Source organism: Drosophila melanogaster, chromosome 3L (assembly GCF_000001215.4).
Source record: "Drosophila melanogaster chromosome 3L".
NCBI classification, from domain to species: domain Eukaryota; kingdom Metazoa; phylum Arthropoda; class Insecta; order Diptera; family Drosophilidae; genus Drosophila; species Drosophila melanogaster.
In genome coordinates, this window is record NT_037436.4 from 12,892,550 (window position 1) to 12,917,107 (window position 24,558).

Consider the following 24,558-nt stretch of genomic DNA (forward strand, 5'->3'; position numbering starts at 1 on the left):
ACAAGACAAAGAAGCAAAACGAAAGAGAGAGCGAGAGAGAGAGAGAGATGTAAGATACAAGAGCACGAACTGAGAATATAAATAAAAACACCTGTTCACCAAACAAATAATTCAGTCGGCGGTTAGATAGCAACTTAACCGGTCGAGTTGAGTTTCCAACAAAATGATGCTTCAGTTTATCGGCCTAATTTTGGCGGTCGTGATTCTGCGAGAGATTCGGGCACGTGAGGCGATCGCAACCATTCCAGATGTGGGTCAGATAATCAAAGATCTCGATGGACTGCACATCGATGGAGAAATGTTTCATCAAGGTATGTGGTCGCCTAAAAGTTAATAACCATACGTTTATCCAAAGCAGACTGAGCTTTGTTTGAGTAGTTTGACTGTAGTGGTCACATTCGGAATGAAATATATGTACATTTTGGAATGCAAAAAGGTCTGATGTTTGTTTTTCTTAAAAAAAACTATATTGTAGAAACAATAACCTTATTTACACATAAAAGTCACCTGCTTCAACAAAGTAAAATACATAGCACCAAAGGGCTGGAAAATAAATTAGTCTTAAAATTGGTTAAAATTCAAAATAAGAAAGACTTAAATATTTAAAAATATATATATGAATATAAAATTATTATATTACAATTGTTATATATATATTGTTCGTATATATAATAATATTATTGTGTTGTAAAATATTTAATCTTTATGTCATCGCCTAAAATTATGCCAAGAATTTTTAGCCACATCTTTTAACACACCTAACTTCCCATTTTAGGTTCTCCCTGCAGAGTGGATGTGCAAAATGATCTGCCCCGTTTGGATAAAGTGCAGCCGCTGTACCTGCGCCCAGGAACAGATCTCTACTGGCTGCCCAATGCTTATGGGCACCTGGAGGTTCAACGCGGCGCCAGCATCGAGCTGCACTGCAGCCATTCGTTCGCGCCCGCGAATGGAGAGTCTTTGGATGCGAAGCTGCGTTCCATTCGGGTGAAGTGCGTGCAGGACACCACCTTCGAGTGGATGGGGGCTAAAATCCATTTCAGCGACTTTGTCTGCAATCACTCCATGCCCTACACCGTGGAGCGATTGGACAGGAGTTGTGGCAGCGACACTCCGAGTCCATCCACCTCGTACTTGTATCGCGTGGGCTATGACACCGGAGATGGCAGATTTGTGGCCACCATGGAGCTGTGCCACGACCCAAATCAACTGCGCACCCACTACGCCCACCATCAACTGACACCGGCGAATGTGCACTTCCAGAAAAAATTGAAACGCCCGAGGTTTAGCACCGCCGGCCATTTCACGGGCTTTGACATGGCCAGAATTTATTCGCCCAAGAGCCAGGAGAAACTGATGGTGCCCGGCCTCATTGACGTGAAGAGTGGTCTGTTCCTGGCCCGCGGACATTTGACGGCCAAAGCGGATCTAATCTATGCTAGCCAACAGAAGAGCAGCTTCAACTACATGAACGTGGCGCCGCAATGGCAGAGCTTCAATGGTGGTCAGTGGTCCAAGCTGGAGGAATCCACCCGACAATATGTGGCCCGTTCGGGCATCACGGCCACTGTGTATACGGGCATCTATGGCGAAATGAAGGTGGCTGGCAGCAAAGTCCTCCACATGACCACCAATGCCAATAACATAGGTGTGGTGGCCGTGCCCCAGCTCTTCTATCGCGTCCTCATCGACGAGGGCCATCCGACCCGCGGAATCGCTTTGGTGGGTGTGAATAACCCACATGCCACCCTGGCCCAGATCCACGAGTCCTATATCATCTGCGATCCAGTGGAGGAGTCGGTGCAGTGGCTTAGCTGGCTGCACAAAAGCAACGCCAAGGGTAACCTGAAGAATGGCTATCTGTATGCCTGTTCGGTGGCGAATTTGGCCCGGGCTGTCGGACATTTGCCACGCCCACTTCTCGAAGTGGATGAGCTGCTCACTTAGATGTGGGCGGTGGCGGTTCGATTGCCCGTACTTTTAAGTGAGTGCAATAAAGACTGAGTGAGTTGTGTGACACAACTGCAGTTTGGTATTAGTGAAAATCACGTCACAACACTGCAACGAATGTGCAAACCCTTGAAAACAATTTTGCAGAAATGCATTACTGTATAAATATATATACATATATTTCCTTTGAGCTATTAAGAATAATTCATGATTATCTGGTACAAAAAAAAAAACATAAACATCATAAATCTTGGAATTTAAATAAATCTTTAAAGAAAAGGTCTGCAGATTTTGTCAACCTAACAAGTTAATTTCCATGAAGGAGTCGTCCTTGCCCATTCTTTTGCCAACCATCTGTGCCCATTCTTTTGCCAACCATCTGTGCCAGTTTCGTGTGTGTGCTCAGATTATTAACGCTCGTGTGGGCTTCACGCCATCAAAATCAAATGGGACATCGTGTGTGGTCATGTCGGGGGCGGGGCCACGCCCACGTTGGTGCCTCGAATCGGGAAATGCTATACACTCGTTATGCGATTGCCTTGTTGGCGAGGGCGCAAAATCGCTGGAAGAAATGGGGATATCAAATACGGCTCGGCTGCATTACCTTCATGCCGTTCACAAAACACAATTTGTTCCACAACATTGATTTAATCCTTTTTCTTCTGCGCCACGCACACACACACACACACACACACACACACACACATACACGGGAAATACAAACAACGCAACGCACATAAAATGGCTGTCGTGAAGAATTTTCTTAAATTTTCCGCTGGCTTTTTCATGGCATTTCCCGTCGTGGAGCTATGTCCTTGGCATTATCATGAATATTTGCCCCCTCTATTCAGTGCTTTCGATACATTTCCATTTGCTGATTTGAAGCGCACTTTCCACTTTTCCACACCCCAGCTCCTTGCCGCCTTTCCGTTTTTCCGATTTTCCGTTTTCCGCTCGCTTAGGTCGGTGCCGGTGTATTCGAAATGGGGCAAGCCGAAATTATGTTTTTATGCTTCCTTGTGCGGTAAGCAATATTTGCTCAAGTATCCCTCACAGACTGTTGGACAGTAATCATCAAATGGGGCACAAAGAGTTGGGAAATTTGTGGTTCGTGTTTCAAGAAAACGAGGCGGAAAAACTAATGAAGGGTTAATAAAAAAACTATATCGTATAGATTTTATTTCATTTATTAAATAATTTAATATGACTAAGAGTATAGCACAAGTTGGTTTGTTAGATAGTTAAGCTAGAAATGTAATTATTTAAAAAGTCGAATATAATTAAAACAAATCATCAAACAAGCTTCTTTGACATAACACGAGTTTGGAAAACTTATGCAACAAAAGTTTTAATAATCAGTTGATGGAACATAAATTGAAAAAATAAATCAACGAAATACGTAAAAAGGTAACCAATTAAAAACTGATTTCTATGCAAATGAATTCTTCCGACAAGAAACAATATAACTTTCAACTTGCCTCACATTCCCTGGAAATTAAATGTTTTTTTTTTTTTGTTCTGTTTGCCTAGCTGAAAGGCACTTGTAGCAATCGTATACCGCTTAAGGACATGAAATGGAGTGCAGTACAAGGTCCGAAGTCCAGACGACTTTCCTTAGTGGCCATAACATTTTTCCTTAAAATTGGTTACAAAAACAAGGAATACAACAAATTGCTTCGTTGTTGTTTGTCTTGTTTCTTTCGCAGACTTGATGAAAGTTTATCTGCTCCATGGAAATTGTGAGGTCAGTGGCCAAAAGGAGCAGCAGCAAGGATACCACCGACCAACCGAAAAAAAGTCAAATAATTGAACGCACTTCGCGCAGATGTTGTCGGGATTCTTTTTTATGTCATTGCTGGCAGAAGGATATGTTGTGTTGTGCGGCCGCCAGCGGAAATTATAATTTATATTTGGGTTTTCGCTCGGCCTCTGTGTGTATTTTAATATCGCCACCTCTTGTTTGGAGGCCAGCTCCAGTGGGCCTTGTTTTTTATTTTGATTAAAATGCATATTAAATATTTGGCAAACAAACAAAAAAAGAAAACGTACTATAAAACCAACTGAAATGTATCAAATAAAATGATATATATAAAAAAAAACAGTGCAGAATACATAAAAAATATAATATAAATAATTTCCTGCTACCGCCTGAATTTATTTCCCGCTGTGGGTCCTGCTTCCTTCCGTCCTGGCGATAAACTATATACATACGCACCCTATATATTTATGTAAACATATAGATTGAGCTACGACGACCTTACCCGAACTTACAGCAAATCCTTCGCTATGCATGAAGGGGCATATAAAAATAAACAATGTTCGGGTTTATTTACATGTGCGTAAGAACCAATGGGATTGGGAATGGGGACACAGGACATACAGGATCTACAGGATGCTGTAAACGATTTCATTTGTATTGAAAATTGAAGATCCTTTGACCGCTCTTGTTTGGAATCGGCGTTTCTTTAATCGAAATGCGATGATGGGCGGCAACGTCAGATGTCAGATTAATTCAAAAATAAATAAATGGTGTTGAATTCTTTCTGATTTATTGCATATATATTTGATATAAAGCTTCTTGCATTCCTTAAAGTCCATCTTTATTTGCAGACCGTTCTTAAATTGGATTTGGATATCCTCAATTTGAGCAACAATTTCGTTGACTTTGACCAGTTTCCATTCTGTCCTGGCATAAAAAGCGAAACAACAAGCTGAAGTGAATAAAATACGTGCACACAATTCAAATGAAATAAGAGGAAAATATGAAAATTGGAGAATGCAAGGAATGTAGAATGAAAAGCGCAGCGTGGAAGAGGAAATTCCGTTTCATTTTACTGGAAATTACAGTGGAGAATGTTCACAGCAAGACAAGACGACGTTGACATCCAATATCCTTATTGTTGGCCAGCGGAATTTATGGCTAACAAAGTCGTTAAGTAGGCTAAAGTGTGTGGCTTGCTGTGGATGGGCTCCACCACTCGGCGACTGCAACTGCAAGTGAGTGGAAAAGGGCCCATTCAGTGTGCTTCGTAACAAGTCATCATCCGCAACTTGAAGCTAATGAGGTCATCAGCATCTCCCATCCCGCCGGTCACCAAAAACCAAATCCCAGCCGTATCCGCATCCCCATCTACAGCACCGTTGTGGTTGCGAAATTGAATTTTGAGTACTGCTAAAGTGCGGCCAGGTAGTCCCTGATTGAGGTGTTTGATTAATGGGACTGGGTCCTGTCCACTCCATAAGCCGAATCCGAAACTTGTTAGCTGGCCACCCACTAGTAACTGGTCAAACCGTGATCTAATTTCCATTTCCGATTACAAGACCAGAACCTCAGTCACAATTGCGCCCAATTTGGAGCAGTACCCTTGGCTTTCCTTATTGAATTCAATTTTAAGTGACACACTTTGTGGGAAACGGAAAGAAGTTTTCATTTTAATTAGTCATAGGACCTTTTTTCTCTTTTAAAGTTTCAGCAATTTTTCTTTAGCAAAATGCTTATGTTATAATAAGCAGTCCGGCAAAAAGAATAATGTTTCCTGTAATAGAAGTCAACCTTAAAGATTGAGGAATTCAATATTGTAAATATATATTAATTTTTTATAGTGCCACATACATACATACCCAGACAGGACCCACGATGGTCGATGGCTTGGAGCTCCCTTCTCTTAATATTCTATTATTCTACTGTTTATGACTTGACTTTAAAGGTTAGTCCACTCGACCGAAAGACGCCAGAGGATCAGGAAGTGGAGCAGGAACCGGAAGGGGATGGACAAATAAATTGGTTTTTGCCATAAAGGCATAAAACCATTAAATGCCAGCCCACAGGAGGTTCCCTCAGCCAGGCTCACAGCCTCAATTTGAATATGTGCGAATATTTATGTACACATACATACCACCATCTAAGAACATTTCATAACCCTAACCGTAAAAAGCAACGACAATTTCGTCCTTATTTTGCTGTCGTCGCCAGGTGAGTTCAAAGGGTTCTGCCATTGTCCTCGGAAGTGTGAAGTCCCATGTCCCACGTATATGCCTTTTCTCAAAAATTGTGATTCTAATTACGCAAAGGCAACGAAATAAAAGCGAAGCACTATATTTTACTTATACGACTTATATTAGTATTTCATTGTAAATACTATATATTTATGCATATTCTCTTTGAAATGTGCTTTGGAAATGGCCAAAAGAGCAATGTTCAGGTGAAATGATTGCGGGCAATCAAGTGGCACGAAGAAAAGCTTCTAAACTCGGCGTTATATCCTGGCTGTTAAAATATGTATGTACAATACATGCCGCAGAACAACAACTGCTAGCCAAATGGGTTAACACCCAGTTCAGCTTTCGTGTTCGAGGAGCATTCGCTGCTGCGCTTTTTATCATCTTTCTCGGCCCGCCCAAAAGGCCCGCCGTCTTGGCCACAATTGGCATGTTGGTGTGCGGTTGCGGGATGCAGTCTAACGTCTACCATCGTCAGCCATGTGGGCCACAAAAATGCGGTAAAAAGATTACCACCAAAAGCGAGCAAGCGTGCTGCAAGACGTCGAAACGAGCAACGAAGAGGTAACAACCGCTTTTGGCTTCGAAACGACTTTGCCATGCAAACCAAATTGTTATCATTCAGTTTCATTGCGGTACTCCTGCCAGTGGATAACGTTAAGGCTTGAGGGCTCTAGGTAATCTGCATTTGAATCACAGAAATGACGAAGCTCCTCAACTTCACAAAAGGGTATATATTAAATTTTGTGATAGCTTGAATGTAAACCTCAAGTAAATCTAGAATTAGACATTTAGACTTTCAAGCATGAGCACTCAAATGAGTATTTTGTATAGAAAGTTTTATTTTTTAGTTATTTACAATCTAAAAAGTTATTTTGTAAAATTATAAAATAAAGTGATTTGAGTGAAAATTTCAGCTCAATTCTTCGAGTGTACACTATAATCGATTACATTTCATGAATTATTAAATCTGTTTGCACAATCCAGTTAATAACGGAAAATTAATCAAATAATGTAATTGATTTGTTTGTTGCTGGCAATCGGATAAACCCAAAAATGTGTGCCAATAAAATGCCATTCCATTGATAATTCGTTGGACATAGAAAGGCATTTTAAAGCCAGCACCAAATGATTTACACTTTGCAGTTCAATGAACTGGGCACATTTTGATTGGTGGTAGGGATGGGGGCATTTTGGGTTTCTGCGTTTCCGAAGTGACAAAATGGGAAAAGCATTTGCCCGAGACACTTGAAGTGTAAATTTCATGGCCTCAATCAATGATAAATCTCCACGCAACAATGCGTTTATATCGGTCTATACTGTAGGCCAAGCCACATATATAAGCAAACAATATATATAAATACATATGGGGTGTGTGGGAACGGTGCTGCGCCCTCAAATTTTATCGCTTTCGTTACTGGAAATCAATGTAATTGAAGGGCTCACAAAGAAGAATTGGAATGGATACGTTTGTCGGCGCAATCCTGAGGCACGGATATAGGAAGTTAAACCTCCGGTTGTTTGGCCCAACAAACACCCTACAATGTCGGTCATTAGAGCACTTCAAGGAGCACGCATTCTATATACAGGGCCTACAATGTCTGGGATTTCAGCATTCACTTTCTCACTCCGCCAGATTATCGCCTGGCTGACAAATTGCCGGCCAGACAAGGACTTCTGATAGCGCCAAATCCCCACTGGAGCACACTTTAATTCTCAATGAAGTCCTTGTGAAATAAAAAATCCCGAGTCCTGAAAACCCAGAAACATAAAAGCGAAAATGTATTTCAATCTATTTGGCACAGTCTATAGGTGGCGACTGCTGGCCAGAAAAGATTTATGGCCCGCTCTCGTTAAATGCTCTGTCAGGAGACAGCAAACAAAAAGGGTTTAACTGATGGCAGGGATATGGATATTTTACTGAAAATGGTGAAAGCAACAGTTGAAATATTCACGCCAATTCGAAATGAATATTTAAAGGCCAGCAGTTTGAGATGTATGTATGGATTTTTAATATAGAAATATAGAAATCAAAGTTCCCACTAAGATAACTTGCTCCATTGAGAAGTTCCAAGTTCTTGGTAGGATACAAAATTTCTAAGCTTAAGACTTATTGTAATAATAAGAATTTAACGCGATCGTAGTTTTGTATTCAAAATGTTTAGGCAATCAACTTAAATGTTACACAAAGAAAAATAAAAAATAAATCAAAATTATTTAAATAATCTCTTCAATTTCCGACAGATTGTAATTAATTGAAAACTCAGCGGATCACGTTGGACTTTAAAATAATCCACATTAGCCACCAGTTCTTTGGGTCAAGTGTTGCCAATATTCCGAACACGAAATCTCACGAATAAGGTGTATGTGACTGAAATATAAACTCTTATTACGGCAACTGGAAGAAGAAATTCCGGCAGAACCACGCCCATTCCCGCCTAAGCGGGGTTGGAAGTATAACGAGCTGCAGTCCTCTTCTCCGCCCGCCTCCCCCCACCACCCTCCACAAGAATGAGACTCTAATGTGACATTTATAAGTGCCGGGCGACGAATGGGCGACGTTGCATGTGCCACACTGACGAGCTACGAGAATTACAAAGTGCATTTTTCATCGTTCCCCCAGAAGGGCGAACAACTTGCTCAACTATTTTTGAGATACTCATATCATATTCTTGCTTTGGCACTTGAGTATGCGAAATTTGCGACATACTTTTAAAGTTCTTTGAGCGGCAAAGTGTTCTAGATCTTGAGAAAATTAGGCTCGTATATTTATGTATTATCTTGAATAATGCCAGATTACAACTTGAAGTGCACTTTTTAATCTCAAATTGAAAATTTAAGATTTCTACAAGTGTATTGAAAATATATCTATTAATCTATTTTAAGACTAAGGCAACTGGTTCAGATTTTCTAAGGCTAATAGCATCGTTTAGGGACTTTGTATTGACATTTCCTCCTGAAATTTGCAGAAGCTTTAGATTTTTGCATTTTGCAATGATTGGCAGAAGATTATTGGAAATATCCGTTGGGCAGAATATCGAGACGCATAGCTCCTCCAGATTGGCCAGACAACCCAGCATCTCCACACAGTCAGTCGTTGAGTAGAAGCCCTTGAAATGCCGTAAGCTCTGGATGCGAACCAACTGGCAGGTCTCCTGCATAGTAAGACTCCCTCCGTCGATGGACAGATGTGTCAACTGAGATTTGGCAGCTAGAGCTGAGAGAAGTGGTTCAAAGGAGCCGCTTCTGCGAATGCCAAAGTAGGATAGTTCCCCCAGCTTCGGCAGCCTAGCCAGCTGCACGTATTCTGAAGAATTCGCGGGCATGCCAAACTTGAGCACCTTCAAGTTCTTGCAATGCGGCACTATGTGGCTCAAATTCTTCTGTATGCAGGCATAGCCCAAATGAAGACTGCGAAGATTGCCACTGGACCTGCAACATTTCACCAGAGCTGCGAGTGAAATTTTTGGGACGAGCATCTGCAATTCTTCGAGATGGCAAAGTTGGCTTACACGGTCGAAGCTGCTGTCTATATAGTTCGAAAATTAGCTGTTAGAAAAAATGTGTTTCAGGAAATGAATTCAGAATTGAAAGGAATATAATATTTTCTTACCGTCTCTAGCACGAATTTCCAATCTTCTGAGCTTCGGCAAATGTCTGACGGCGGTCAATATTTGATCGAATGGCTTTTGAATCGGTGTAACTAGCATCGATTCCTGCTTGACTACCAAATGTTCTAGCCTTAGCATACCGGCCAAAGTCTGGCAGAGAATTTGAAAACAGTTTTCTGGAGTTTCACATCCATAGGTTCTATAACATCTAGCCGTATCGAAGTGATCCAGGTCAATGGTCAAGCACTCTACTGTCTCGCGACAAATACAAAATTGTATCAGTTCAAGTCGTGAACTGTCTTTATCGAGGGTATACACGCGGTATTTAGCAGCACAATGATTTATAAAAAGCTGACGAAATCTATGGCATACTTGTGCGAAAATAATGCGATCTTCAGTGGTCAAAAAGTCAAATATATGGTATAGACAGTCGTTGTAGAGCTCTTCTATATTTGCGAGACCCATTACGGAAACAATTGAAAAAACACTGTATACGAATATCCATTCTAATCAATCGCAAGCCCAAGACGCGTCGAAAGTTATGTTATGTTATGAGTAATATTGTTATTTTCCCTCAGATTAGATACGTTCTAGTCAGCAATTGGTTAGACAACCAGTTTTACCGGGTATACCACATACTGACCTATGCCAATGGAATGGATTGTTTCGTGAAAAAAAAAGCTTCATCAGCTGATTGAAAGTATGAAGCTTTGTATTGAGTGGCGCCATCAGGCGGATAGATCGGTTAGCTAGAAAAAGCTAAAATTGTCTAGCTAAATTCTATTTTATAGATTATATGTAATTAAAGTAAGTATATTCTTGATTTGGATTCTATTGCGATCGTATGGTCTGGTACAGGGAATTTTACAATTGATTCTCGACTCGAGATACACATAATATGAATTTGCCATGGGGTTATCGTTTCACGGACTTCAACGTTCGTTGATCCCCAGCTCCAGAGTGATTGGTTTGCTCTTGACTTTTGCGCTTCCTTCGTTTTTTTGCCTGATTATCCAAGTTGGTCGTTTTTGAAAAGAAGCGAGTCGGTTGAATGCGTAAACAATTGGTCTTAGCTGGTTGGATGGCAGAGATCTTCGGTTTGGATGGCAGTAAAAGTTCGTGGCCGGTGATGCGTTTCATGGCTATGTACTGGCCGCAAATCTGCGGTAGAAAGATCTCCGATTCGTGGACATTACATTCTACGAGCACTACGCTGCCATTCGAGATGAGCTTGAGTGAAAACAGTGGACACCGGGAACCTTCCTCCGCAACTCTTCTAAATGGACTGCCATCGATGGACGCCGCCCAGGGGGCCAGACCTGCCGTCGCCGTCGTTATCCGAGGTTGGATCTGTGGGCGCTGGCAGATCTGACCATTGCCTTGACCCTGGACAGGCTCTTCACAAAATTCGACTTTTGGATTCGACCGACGATCTCGTATGATATTCCACAGTACGATGTCATTGTTGTATATCTGGGGTACAAAAATCTCCGACTCGTGATGTAGGGCGTCCACGAGGACCAGATTTTGGTCCGAAATCAATCGAATTTGAAAACTTGTCATAGCTTATCAGAAATATAACACACACACATAACAATTTTGTATAGTTTATCTTTTATTTTGAGCTATGAGCGAAAATTGATAAGTTTCTCTGGGAAACAACTGTGGAAGCGCTAAAGCCGAATATCAAAATCAATCACGAACTTGGCTGTTCTGGATAGTTGCATACTTTGCATTTACTAAGATCATATCTCATATCTCAAATGTGTCACCTCTGATAAGATAAGATTTTGAAAAAAAAAGTGCAGTGCAGTTGTGGCCACGCAAAAACCATTATAAAATTCTTATAATTGAATTTCTTATAACATGCTGCGCTGGCTGAACCCTCACCTTTAGTAACCGTGGTGGCCATGCTCCCTCCTTGCACACCTCATGCCCTCTCCAATTTTCTTTTACCGAGCATTGGTCATAAAATACCAGCAGTGGAGGAGCTCCGGCTGGAACATTTAATAGTTGGGGCCATAAATTCGCAGACTGATACAATTAGGGGAAATGTTCGGGCTATTGGTTCCTGGAACATCGCTGATAGTCAGTTCGAAGTCTTTTTCTTTGCTTTCTTATATATTTATATTGGTTACTTTCGGGAAAGTTAACGCAAATTGGTAGCATTAAATTCAGCTGGTTAAAGGAAGAACATTACCTTTAAGCCACGGATCTGAGATGGTATTTTCAATATATTTACTACTTACCACATCTGGAGGTTTATCAGTCGTGTTTTTCAAGTGCTCGTTAGCATAACATGTTCTTGATTTTTAGTTACCCCCAAGGATTGATTGAAGTTTGCGCATCACTGGTTTGTCATCGCTAGCCTCCTTGTCCAAAATTTGTATGTAATTTAATCAGACGCAGGGCCAAGAAATGAAGTAGGACTAATGTGCGAAAAGATGACAGGCGATGTGTTTGTAGTCCCTGCCGCAGGGCAGGACCTCTGATATTGTATATGTTTTATCCTTCTTTTAGCCGTTTGTGTTGTCTTTGCTGCGCAAATGAGATGAGAACATTTGCATATGTAAGGATGTGTGAAAGTGACACTGGGCTGCCTTTGTTTTCTTGAAAGGCGCTTTTGCGCTTTTTGACAAATGACTTAAAGCCTTTTGGGCCATCCAAGGGGCCATGAAAAGGGTTCAAGTAATTTGTTGAGACTCCTGAATATTGAATGCGAATGTGAACCACGTGCTGGGCCGAATAAAAATGAAATATCTTTTTGGCGAAGCAATAAACGAGCTAAAAAGAAAATGCGTTAACCGCCATGTCACAAAATGCTTTATGTCCAAATATGCTGAAGTAAAAGGTATTTTGGAATTTAGGCATTACGTAAGATGTACCATAAAAGTTGAATAACTCATTTAATATCCGATAAATTATTAAAATTAATGAAAGTATAGCTAGTATACTTGTAAAATAACATATGTATGTTTTATAAATCAGAAAAACTTTTCTATCTGACTTCTTTAACTGGATGTTGTATAGATTGTATTATGGTCATTCGCTTATAATCCGTATGAATGCACATCTGTCTTTCATGTGCGCGATGAAAATCTTCCAAATATGAGCTCAGATTGGCTCATTCGTAGTGCCTGAGCCCGGTTCCATTTTGGTTTTATTGCACCAACTGGCGTGGATGTCCGACCAAGAAAATGGCGACGTGGGCGGTGTGGGCTTAATCCGGAAACTTATTTATGTATGCCTTTCCGGTCGTTTTCTTTGCCCGACGCATTTCTCGCATGTGTAAGTTCGTTTATTGTCGCACAGACAATCGCACAAACAAGAGTGTTTGACTGGATGGCCGGAGGATTGGCGGAGTGAAAGTGTGGGGTTCTGGGTGACTGTGGGTCTATTCCACACTTATGACACGCCCACGCACACTTTCACTTTACATAAGCTCTATGGCCGGAGGTCCTTAAAGGACCGAAGTCGACTTGTATGTGTGTGCTGTGTTGACAACACTTGATAATTCCTTGCATACACGCACTTTGACTGCAAGACACTATTATCCAATGCCATCCCATACACATGTATCCACAGGATACTCCACATCCATTGCTGTACGTACTCTGATGCCCCTGGGCATCTGGAGGCTTCTCGTCTGCGGCTTTGAATTATTTAAAATTGTTTTCTCACGCCCGCTTTTGCGGGTGGGTAGCTCTGCTATGTATGTACATGTATTCATCGATGGAATTATACGAAATATAATATTTGTCCTGGTGCATAAAGTTTGATTTACAATACGACTTGTGGGCTGTCGTTTAACTTTTAATCGTGCTTCGGGTTAAGTAAGTTAAATAATGGCGTCTTGGGTCGACCATGATGCGGATTGCGATTCACAACTGTGGCATTAAAGATTAAAAAATAAATATAATCAATTCGTTGAAATGTGTGAAACACATAGATGGCAGTTTCCTCGATGTCACCATATACTCGTATGATGATTTCTATATATTTTAGAACTACAATATCATATTATCGTTTATATAAATTGTAATTCCATAGAGTATACAAAGCTTTTCTTTAACTGAAATAAATCGCTGAAGGGTATTTTGTTTCACAAAATTCATTTGACTCTGTAACTCAGAAGAAGTTGAGGGGAATTCCTTGCCTTGTGAATACACGGTTTTACAACAAGGATATGATATTGAATCGCCGATGGGTTTGGCTCACCTCTATTCTGTTCAGTGCTGCGACCGCGTGCTGTGTTAATTTAATTAACGAGCAACGCAAAGAAATTACTTGCTTCTCGGCGAAAAGTTTAACAGCTGCGGATGGCGGGGTCTTTGACGGAAAATTTGAGGGAAAAGGAAAATGCCTGGCAGTCAGGCCATAGATCAAAGTACGCCCGCTGAGCCGGGCTTTTCCGCTCGTTCTTCCCTGTATTTGTATGTGTGTTTCCTATGCGTGTGCCCCGTCAGCAGGTGTGTTTGTGTGCATGTGTTTGTGTGCATGTGTTTGTGTGCATGTGTGTGTGTGCTGAGCCTCCTCGGTGTTACATAAAGTAGGTCAGTAGTAGTGCCGAGCCAATAAAAGTTAATGCTGCCAGGTGAGAGCTTGTGTGTGTCCTCGCCTGTTGATATTTTTTAATATTTATAGAATTTTAAAATGCCTTTTAAGTGTAGATATTAAACATTTAAATTCGAAAACCAGTTGTAACCATCTTTCAGCACGCTTTATTTCTCGTCTTCCAACACTGCACATTACAATGTAAACTTACAAACGAGGTTGTATCTGATTTAGCGATTTCCCCAGTCATGCAGTCACATCATCAGGAATACGATCGTTATTGTGGGTGATATTGAAACTTGGGAGTTAACACTGCTAAGCCTTATTTCAATAAATGTTAAATCGCTAAACATATTTGCAGATGATCTGGTTAGTTCATTTAATGACAATTACTATAAAAACAACAGGCATATTGCTTGTTGTCAAGATAAGGTAGATAAATCCTCACCCGATCTCCAAACTCTTACTAAAGTCCATTGACGGCTTACCGAAAATTAAGCAACTACATATATGCATTCTAAGTAAGTGTTATAATTCCGATACATAAATTTCGATTGTCTAAATGCAAAAATAGCATGAAAATCTTGGAAAAATATGACTACATTATTGGCGAACTCTGCCTGCACTGAGAATTCTACATCTTTCGAAGGAAGTGAGCAGTTCAAGTCTACGGAATATACTGACTTTTTTGCCAAACTTACAGGAACTGATATTCTGTACAGATCGACCCAGTAAGTCGCGATTGCCATTTTATTCTAGAAATCAAAGAACAGAACTGACGACAATTTTCGATTTCCTGGCAAATAAGAGAACATTACAAATCCTTCGAATCAAGGGATCAATCATAGCCAACTATGAGGCGCAGTGCCTTGCCCATATGTATGTAAAAAATAAGGTACCCTCCATCATGTAGATATATCTTCAACATATCTGGAAGTAATCCGGCAGTGCAAAGATGTTCGCTTCTTATTTATTGCAAGAAATCGTCGAGGTGGGCCTTACTTAGCTTATCGACCTACTTTATTCTTAAATTAAAATGTGCTTTATCCATCGAAAAAAAATCGTTAGAGAAAATTGTTTATTTAAATTTTCACTCGCATTTGAATGAAAGCGCCTGCGGGGCTTGAAGCCGAAAAAAGTTAAAAGTAAAAGCATTTTTGGGGGAGGAGTGGCATTCCCAATTATGCGAAACTCCGAACTGTTAATGAAATATGTCAGAAACAATTTAAATCTAAAAACAATTTATAATTAGAAAAGGCACTTAGAATGGGGGAAAAAAAACGAAATGATGGCACCTGTTGTGCAAGCTCCGATGCCGCAGACTTTCCTTTCATTTTGCAGTGACAGTAAGCAGGACGCAGGATAGACAGGGGCAGACAGGAAAAAAAAAAATGGCAAGAAAGTGCATCAAGTGTGGCGGAAGTCGGAGAAGAAGAGCAAAATGGCGGACCGGAAGCGGCCATTGTGTTACGGCGGTGAAAATGCGGGTGACCACGGGAATTATTGTTTCTATTTTAGATTTCACTGACTGGTTTCCGGTTAAAGTTTAAACCAGCGCATCATGTTTTTCTTCTGAAACAACATCGTTGAATTTAACTCCATTCTGTCAGTGTGAGTGAACGTGGCAAAAGTTTTTGCTTAATTTCATTGATTCAAATAAATAATAAATAAAAGCATATTCCCTTTAAAGCGAGCTGCAAGGCAAATGCGTTTAACATAATTAAATTGTTCTACAAGTGTAGAAAATTGATTGCCTTGTTCCTGCCGTTTGAGAACTTAAGAAAGTAATTGCATTGTTTGACAAAGGTCCAAACAGAACCGTGTGACCTTTTCACTGTTTACAGCCTTAACTTCCAAACGCCTTTGGGCAGAAGTCTCAAAGTTTTTGGCAAAATCCCTTGGCTTGTTGACACTTGAACTAGCCTGACATGGTGCAATTCTCTATCAGACTATTTCGTAATTGGATATTTCGAAACATTTTAAAATGTCGTGCGAATTTTCGATGACAAGATGCAGAACTTGGTGAAGTGTTTCAATTAAAACTGGCTCAGCTTGTTGACACTTATCGAACACAAAGCCATCAGTGTCGCATCCGGTTGTAACCGGGGGTTTTTGTCAACCTAAACGCCCATCCACAACCTGTCTGCCCCTTGACATCCTGGGGCCTGCTCAACATGATGGTAGTTCTTAATGTCATTGTTGAATGGCTCGTAGTTTGCTGGTAGCAGACATCTGAGATATTTTCTAAGGAAGTGCACTTGCCGAAGGACATTTTGCAGCAATAACCAGAAACAAAGCTCTACAATCAATGAGTGACTTTCATCTACTGGCTTTGGAACAGGATGGCTTACAAAATGAGGTTCAAATCTGTCTGAGTTATACCAAAAGTTTTCTTTTGACAAAAAGCTTGCTCTCTCTTTTTATTATAAAAAAATCAATTTAAGACACTTGTACACAACTAAATCTGAATTCATTTCAATGACTTTTATTTATCTCATTTGAATAATTTAACGAAACTCTCTAAAAAATAAATTATTTTAAAAAACTCTTTAACTGCTTTACCATGCTTTGCTATTTTTAATGTTAAATTTTTTATGGATTCTATAACTATTCTATTCAATTCATTTATGTAGAACGTTTTTTTCTAACCATTGCTACTTAAAAAGTCATGGGTTGCGCTTAGTTTTTGTTGAACATTAACGAGTGCAAAAAAAATAAATTAATGTTTGTGTCTCATTAACTCAATGGCCTTGCTGGTCGATGCATTTAACATTTGTTTCACAAATAATTGACCCATTTGAAGATGGCAAAAATGAAATTTAGGCGTGTTTTAAAACTATTAATATTGCATGGACCATTGTGACAAATCATGGTCTGAAATTAATGTGGCAGGCAATATATATAGAAATGACTGATTTGTGTTGGAGAATTTCCCGGGGACCTGAGATTTTGACACGCGTGCAAAGTGATTGCGTTTTCTTGCCATCAAAATACACATAAATAATCCAATTAATTGACAACGGCGACACGAGGCATCCTTTTGGGACCCCGAATAATTGGTTTACGGCTAAAGGACTTCCATTCGCTCAAAGTGGCGGTTTGTAGTTTCAGAAGCTGTTTCCCAGTTTCAGGTGTATTTGATGGACCCCTCAAGCCCTCTAGACCCGCACAAAATGGCTAATTGGTTGCGCAGAAAGGTACATAATTGGCAGGGCGGGTATCGGATGGGCCAATTGGACCCGGAGCGAACTGTTTAATTGAATCTGGCCAGAAGGGTTCTTCGTAATAAATAAAGCGTCGCCAGGGAACAGAATGTATAGAGTTTTTCACCCTTGGCTAAAAGGAGGTAAAGTTACCAATTACAAAATATCAAGAGTTTACAAATGTGGCCAAAATGATAGTTTCATTTCATTTATTTTTGTTCAGCAAAAAGTTATTTTATTATATGCATTAAATGCATACCTTGTAAGCTTGCATTAAAAAGCAAATATGACTGAAAAAATGGGACAACTTCTCGCCAGTATCGATCCACATTTTTAACCATATTTTCGCTTTCACAATTTTAAATAATTAACCCAAATAAAGTTCACTTGTCGACTTCAACGGATGAATTGATGCCCAAAGTCAGCGAACCGATAAATACGAGTTCATAATTTCTCGGAATGCATTTTGTAATTAAGTGCACAAATATTTATGCTTGGCTTGAGGGAAGATATTTTTTCGCATTAAATGCATAATTAGCGCTGCTCATTTGTATAATGTATTTTAATACACTTTCAACGTATGCCGTAAATAAATACAATATCACACAATGCATTGACCTCCGCAGCCTTGATTAAAATAAATGCGCAACGGTCTTTTTGAGGGCGAGTCGTAAAAGTAGATACATTTGAATGCATTTTATTGGCCATGGCCAAAGCTTAAAGTGTTGACCAACATTTCTGTTCCTTTTCCATCAATATATTAATATATTCCAGCACTTTTTTGCCCGTCACTCTTATCGCAGTGTGTGAATGGAAAGCCCGCACTCGAAATGTAAGAATTCATTCAATTGCAATTGCAAATTTGTGTCACTGAACTGTGAAACAATAAAGATTATCCGGGCCGGAGATGGGAGTGCAATGTATGAACGGGTTTCGGTTACCAATTTAAATATCAGTTGGCCTGACTTGCGAGCGAAGAATAGCAGAAAATTTTCAGATAGCAATGAATGTGGCTAAAAAGACTGAAAATAGAACAAATACATGCGTGTGTATTTAATGTCAGACCTAAATTAATCGCAAATGAAAATGCCACAAGCATCTGGTTTTGCCTCAGCATCCGTTGACATTCATTGATTAGGAGTGAACTGGCTGATTGGAGAGTTCTTTGTGTTTTCTAGACCATTGTTTGCATTGCCCTGGGCTCAGAGATTGGATTGGCTTTCGAACCGAGCCGATTGGCCAAGTTGTGTCTGGAATTGGCTATTTGCATGGCTCTCAACTACTTTGCAGATTTGCTCGCAATGTCTATATTTGTGCTGGCATATTTAATTAGCAGCAGTCTCACAAAATTGCCCGACATCTGACAAATTATGGCAATGTGTGGCGATGTCTGTCCTTTTGTCCATGTGTCTGTGCGACAGGACTATAGGATGACAGGAATCGGCCACTAATGCACTCGACCTAAATTATTAAACATTCATTGTCTCTTTCCAGCGATGCCTCTACGGTGTTTGTGTGTTTTCAACGGGTTTTCAGTGCGTAAATAAAACAGAGGCTGTTCGGTGCTTAGTGTGCACATCGCCACTAGCATCACACACTGCGTATACGCAATTTGCATTGCATTTGAGAACGTTCCATGCACTTTCAACACCGCAACGCACGCACAGCTACACACACACACACACAGGAACAAATGCCAGCTGTTCTCTATTAAACGTCATTTCCACTTTGTATCTAATTGCAAAACCTTGCCAATCACGGGTACCAAATACCTAAATTCTACAAATATTTTAGTATTTTCATTTTCTACTTGCTCAATTCATTCTATTTCAAGTAAATGAAATACCCAAAAATCCGACGTCTCTCCCCCAGCTCAACATTCGATTTTCCCAAGTGTCATTATTTAATTATACCTTAAGCCGCAATCCAGCTGACAAAATACCTGCGTCATGAAATTCCGCTCAATTGCATTTCCTGAAAATAAACACCTGTCATTCAGGTGGGCGAATGGAAGTGTGAGGAAGTGTAGCCTATTTGCAAGAAAGGGGGTACAAATTATTTCCAGCAGCGGAAAGCTTGTTGAGTTTAATCAAAAAGCAAACTTACTTGTTAAGTAAATACTTGTCCTTTTTGGTTTGTCAGTAAAATGTCTGCGTGTGTGTATGTGTTTAATTTATTTATTTTCATCCGAATGGTTCCAAAGAAAACTATAATCTGGGCCAGAATCAGAAACAGACTCAAGGCCCGAACTTGCACTGTTATAGTCTATCAGTTCCACACCGAGCGCTAAAAACCGGTCCAATGTCGCTTTCTCATATTTGATCATATTGTCAGGAACAAATATTTTTTTAAGGTTTTTCAGTTTCAAAAACGATTCACAGTTACCCGACCGAAGAATGTCCACCTTCTCTGTAAATATACTTAGGGTTCCCTTAGCATTAAAAATAATTTTTGTGTCTAAATTTGAGATAGTGCATTGTTTTTCTAGCAAAGCTGCATAATCATCGGTAATTATTGAAGCCTTATTGAGTGTGCTTAATCGTTTAAGATTTGGGTGTTGTACAAAATGGCTAACGCTTTTAGGATCATAAAATCCGCACTCCAACCCTCGTAGTTCATTTAATTTCGAAATAAGCTGTACCATTTCATCATCAATGTTAAAACCTAAACGCAATTCCCTTAGTGTAGATTTTTCCTTTTCGTGTAAAGCTTTAAGGAGCTGAAAGATTGGAATGGACCGCGTATAAGTTGAGACTGCTCCAATTTCCTCGAAGTACATGCCCATATCTTCTTCTTCTTCGTGCGATTCAATGTCGATTTCCATATCATTTTCATTATTTTCAGGCAGCAGAATTATCAATTTTTGTAGCCTATTTAAACGCGATAGTCTGACGTAATCATTATCCCATGCATTATCATCCAGTATAAATTTTAAATTCTTTAAATTGGAGCAGTGGGGAACGATTTGAGCTAGCTTTCCATGGTCGGAAAAGTGACTTTGATTCACTTCCAAGGTACTCAATTTAGGGTTATAAAGGCAAAATTTCTCAAGGTCAGAAATTTCAATAGATGCCGTTAGGATGAGCTTGGAGATATTTCGAAAGCCATGAAGGTTACGTATTTCACGACCTGCAATGTAAAAATTATGTTATAGAAAAATATATGCGTGTAGACACGGATTCCATTTACCTGGTATATTAAGAATTAACTCAATTGGTTTGCTGTTACGTTTCAATTGCAATATCTTTAAAATTTCATCAGCGAAACTCGAGTGCTCCTCGTAAAAGAATGCATCGAGATTATTCAGTTTAAGTCTTCGAATACTGGGATTTGATACGATACTAGTTATGATGTTCACCAAATGCTTTCTTCCTTCCTCTGTTTCTGCATTTAGAGTTTTATACATCGCGTCAAGGTTTATGGTTATATTTCTCCGCGGAACTACATGCAACTCATGTATCGCCAAACGTGTGTAGAAATGTATATCCCAGTCCCTAACGATTCGTGTAAATTTAAAGCTTGCGGTAGCGAAATTAAGGATATCAGCGTATTTTATGATCTCCTCAGTTTCATCGCCATGCTGTGTTTCACAGTTTTTCTTCAGAATGTCGAGTATGCGAAAGAAAGCAAAATGATTAATGTCTGTTATTTGGGTTTTCATTTTATGGCAGGAAACTGTATATATATCTCTACATATATATGTATATTAAAGTATATATGTATAAAAGTAAAAATGTTCGCTAAGAAACGTCCGATACGGTCTCGATTTGAAGGTATATTGCTCTTTAGCTATGAGACAATTTCATTGTGACGGCAATAATACCATACCCTATACTTTCGAGGTGGTTTAGGCTACCTAATGTTATTATAACTTTTGTCTAAATTTATTTCACTGATTTTGATTTGGTATATAATTCTAGTTGCGGAGCTATAACTATGAATTATATTATTTTGAACACTATTGCTAATGACAATACAACATACAGGGTATTTCCTTCTCGAGCATTGGTTATTACATGTTACTTGTTATTATCGCTGTTGATAATACAAAAGTCACACTTATGCAAAGTTGCGTGTATGTGGAGAGTGATGAAATTAAGAGGATCATGTAAGAGAAAACGCGCTCTATTATTGTTCTCTTTGTACTCTGTCATTGTTGCCTCTTCCATGCATGTTAGAGAGTAATCGTGCTATTCGCTTGCAGACAACGAGAGAGTACAGTTCTATCGTTTGCTTAAATAAAATTATTATTGAATAGTTAGAACATTGAGAGTGTTTCACTATTTGGTTGATGGTCTGGCTTATAATATACATACTTAAACGTATTATATTATATTAAATTCAATAATCGCGTTAAAAGAATGAGCGGATTGTTGTCCAGAAATAATTAAGGCATAAGCCGATAGTTTGTAAATAATTAAGCGGTATGATATCGATACATACAGAAGAGATGAGAGAAGAGTTTGAAAAGAAGCGCACGCGAAGTTTGTGAAAGCTATAGTTAATTAAGTATAGTTTCACAATGTTACTGTCTTAGCCAACACACAATAAACACTCCACCACTCGAAAAGCCAGCCATATTTGCATTTTACACTGGCTTTTGAGGGTGTAATTAATTGATCAAATAGTTGGATAAACCAAGACAATTGGATGGGGTGTATGCATGTAGAGCTCGTTATGTTAATGTGACGACGGACATCATTATTTAAAAGTTGAGGGCATCGCAGGGATTTATGATCTTCGCCACGCCCTGTGAATGAAAACTTAAAGCGCAGTTAAAGTTTGTTTAAAGTAGTTGCCGTGGCCAAGTGAAACTGGCAGCTGCACTTAATTTGCAGTCAGCTCATTTGTTTTGCCAACCACCTAGCCACCCATCCACCCCAAAAACCCCATGAAGCTGGCATTTTTCTCTGCCTGTCCCCCCTTTTTATATCCCAGTTATCTCGTACTCCTTACGTCTCTATCCCATGGTATGCGGTTAAAAAAAAAAGAGAAGAAACTTTAGAAGCCGTTACTTCTGGTTCGTCCTTCCACCGCTCGGAAAATCCGCCCCGTAGCGTTGTTGTTGCGGGTGCGTGTAATCTACTCAAAGCAAATAAATTTTTAATGCTGACTAATGTAGAAAATGTGAGCAGAAATTTACCTGGAAAACTATAAGAGACCGTGGCGTCAACTTCCGCATTTTTACTCCATCCTTATCCTTCCAGCTTCAAGACTTTAGTTCTTGGTCCATCGTAATTTGCAACGCAGGATATTACAAATTGAAAACGAAGCCCGGCTCGCTGAATATTTACTTAGGGCTGAGAAATCATTTTTTAAAAGGTATGAGAAAATGACCCAATTGCGAATGTAAGAACTTGACAACATTTTGAGGCATCGATGGGTCATGCAATTATGAAAGGCAACAAAACAGCGCAACAAATTGGCGAAAATGGTAAGTCATTAAAACAAACATCACAGAAAAGCTTCGCACCAAAAAACTCGAAGACATTTTAAATGCGAAAATAACTGAGACAATGGCTTGGCGTGAGGGAGGTTGCAGATGAAAATTGCAAGGCAGCAGCAGTCGCAACAACAAATTGGCAAAATTCATAACGAGAAAAAGAGAAGCATGGACGTAGAAAAAGGGAATATCTCAGGATCCCTGCCATTATTGTTAGTAAAAACTGAGCAATAAAACATCATTAAATGTTATCATACGAGTATTTCGAAAAGTAAGTTACTATATTTGTTATGTTCTAATTCTAAGTTAATTTTTTCTATATTATAATTTATAATTATATAAAATGAAAAAAAGTAGTAATAGGTTGTCAAGTTTATTACCCCATGGAAATAACACAAAAGCGATGGGTGTTGTTGGCTGAAGTTAGACTACGCCCATGACCAAAAATGACCAGAGCAGAGAATAACTCGAAACAGTCGCAAGTGACAACGAGCTGAGGGCGCCCAAAGGATGCTGGTGCTGCTCCGTTTGCAGTTGTTTCTGTTTGCAGTTGTTTTAGTTGGTAATGAAGGCGACTGATGACCAGGGGCGGTGGGGAGCCGGTTTTCGGAAACTGGCCAAACATTAACCAGCATCAGCGAAAAACTTGCAACTTGCAGACGCATGCAACTGAATCAAGTTCTGCAATATAGAGGGGCAGCCTTGCATTGTTTTCAAAATGCTTCGAGTAACTTTTGCAGAATGGCTGCTGAACAGCCAAAGCCAAGGCAAAAGCAAAAGTTAAGCGCCCAACAAAATGGAATTTACATTGCCTTTCACAACTTGCCCGCCAATGTCTTTGTAGCGTTGTGTTGTGTGTTGTTGCATATTTGCGTTGTTTTTTAATAAACTTAATAACTTAGCAATTTGTTGCTGCAATCAGAGCGCGTAGCCAGCTGTTCCCGTCATGCAAATGGCCAAATGGCACGGACACTTTTGGTGCGGACACTTCAAAATTGCTAGAGCCACCCATGGTGTATACTTAATTTTCAGGCATATTCTGCAGGCGGCGTGTGCCAATTAATAAAGTAAATTTCCAAACAGAGCTACAAACTCATAAATTCAAAGATGGTCAATCAAATCCAAATAGTTTCAACTCACTTAAAAGTTTTTGGTTGTATCGAAAATTAACTCTGCCACAGCTTGGGACATTGGGCTCTTTAAAAACTCATGTCCAGTCTCATATCAACCGCTGAATCCTCAATCGATCCCTCAGAATGGTCCTGGCATCGCAGGAGCACGAAGCAGATGTCGCTGGGGCGGGTCATCGAATAAACAAACATCTGTGGCAAGTGAGGTTAGGACACAAATTGAATTTGCGCCCTAAAAGAGCATAACAAATAGACGACGCGCATACGCCGTGTGGTACGCAAAGCCACAAAACCCACATGCATGTCGTCGGATAACCAAGACACCGGACAACGCAAAAACTCACTCACTCGCCCACACATCAAATCCCTCACCCGCACTGATGGGAACAGTCACTTGGTTGTACCCTATTGCAAAAATCACCAATTAATCTAATGTTTTCAAATCATTGGATCAAATGGATTAATATATTGGTTTTGAATGAACAATATATATTTCAAATTTCAGGTAATAGCTGAAATAACATAAAAAACAATTTTTCAATTTTGTTCACACTTTAGATTTTAGTACAAAAAATCCCTAAAATGTGGTACATATGACCCAAGTCAGCCATATGAAAGTACCTTTTTCGTCACAACTCACCTGTCAGCCACATTCAGTGAGCCATGAC

General features: G+C 39.7%; 4 protein-coding genes and 1 pseudogene across 5 annotated transcripts; 2 read left to right on the forward strand and 3 right to left on the reverse strand.

The window, feature by feature from the left end:
- The first annotated feature begins 108 nt into the window (after nt 1-108).
- CG14118 (uncharacterized protein) lies at nt 109-2,209 on the forward strand. Its single transcript, NM_140355.2, has 2 exons — nt 109-311; nt 776-2,209. Exons 1-2 carry the CDS (start codon nt 164-166, stop codon nt 1,945-1,947), a joined length of 1,320 nt encoding a protein of 439 aa, NP_648612.1. The 5' UTR covers nt 109-163; the 3' UTR covers nt 1,948-2,209.
- A 6,488-nt stretch (nt 2,210-8,697) lies between these two features.
- Nucleotides 8,698-10,188, reverse strand: CG12520 (uncharacterized protein). Of its 2 annotated transcripts, none has more exons than NM_001104126.2 (2): nt 9,563-10,188; nt 8,698-9,478 (listed from the first exon to the last, which is right to left on the reverse strand). In NM_001104126.2, exons 1-2 carry the CDS (start codon nt 10,023-10,025, stop codon nt 8,826-8,828), a joined length of 1,116 nt encoding a protein of 371 aa, NP_001097596.1. In that variant the 5' UTR covers nt 10,026-10,188; the 3' UTR covers nt 8,698-8,825. The 2 variants fall into 2 exon arrangements, with proteins under 2 accessions (NP_001097596.1, NP_001287053.1); NM_001300124.1 differs by having other exon boundaries at nt 8,698-9,498.
- A 187-nt stretch (nt 10,189-10,375) lies between these two features.
- On the reverse strand, nt 10,376-11,162 carry CG32117 (uncharacterized protein). The gene has a single exon (NM_168528.2). The coding sequence runs from the start codon at nt 11,121-11,123 to the stop codon at nt 10,476-10,478; it is 648 nt and encodes a 215-aa protein (NP_729853.1). The 5' UTR covers nt 11,124-11,162; the 3' UTR covers nt 10,376-10,475.
- Nucleotides 11,163-14,535: 3,373 nt separating this feature from the next.
- On the forward strand, nt 14,536-15,086 carry CR46461 (annotated as a pseudogene).
- Nucleotides 15,087-19,477: 4,391 nt separating this feature from the next.
- On the reverse strand, nt 19,478-21,097 carry CG32115 (uncharacterized protein). Its single transcript, NM_168529.2, has 2 exons — nt 20,507-21,097; nt 19,478-20,446 (listed from the first exon to the last, which is right to left on the reverse strand). The coding sequence occupies exons 1-2, from the start codon at nt 20,976-20,978 to the stop codon at nt 19,491-19,493; spliced, it is 1,428 nt and encodes a 475-aa protein (NP_729854.1). The 5' UTR covers nt 20,979-21,097; the 3' UTR covers nt 19,478-19,490.
- Between the last annotated feature and the right edge of the window lie 3,461 nt (nt 21,098-24,558).

What these genes read in the sequence shown, in the direction of transcription:
- CG14118 (NM_140355.2), top strand. Translation starts at nt 164, where the DNA reads ATGATGCTTCAGTTTATCGGCCTAATTTTGGCGGTCGTGATTCTGCGA. An exon ending in TGGAGAAATGTTTCATCAAG is followed by an intron (nt 312 to 775) that starts GTATGTGGTCGC and finishes TTCCCATTTTAG; the next exon opens with GTTCTCCCTGCAGAGTGGAT.
- CG12520 (NM_001104126.2), bottom strand. Translation starts at nt 10,025, where the DNA reads ATGGGTCTCGCAAATATAGAAGAGCTCTACAACGACTGTCTATACCAT. An exon ending in GGAAATTCGTGCTAGAGACG is followed by an intron (nt 9,479 to 9,562) that starts GTAAGAAAATAT and finishes CGAACTATATAG; the next exon opens with ACAGCAGCTTCGACCGTGTA.
- CG32117 (NM_168528.2), bottom strand. Translation starts at nt 11,123, where the DNA reads ATGACAAGTTTTCAAATTCGATTGATTTCGGACCAAAATCTGGTCCTC.
- CG32115 (NM_168529.2), bottom strand. Translation starts at nt 20,978, where the DNA reads ATGAAAACCCAAATAACAGACATTAATCATTTTGCTTTCTTTCGCATA. An exon ending in GTTAATTCTTAATATACCAG is followed by an intron (nt 20,447 to 20,506) that starts GTAAATGGAATC and finishes TTTACATTGCAG; the next exon opens with GTCGTGAAATACGTAACCTT.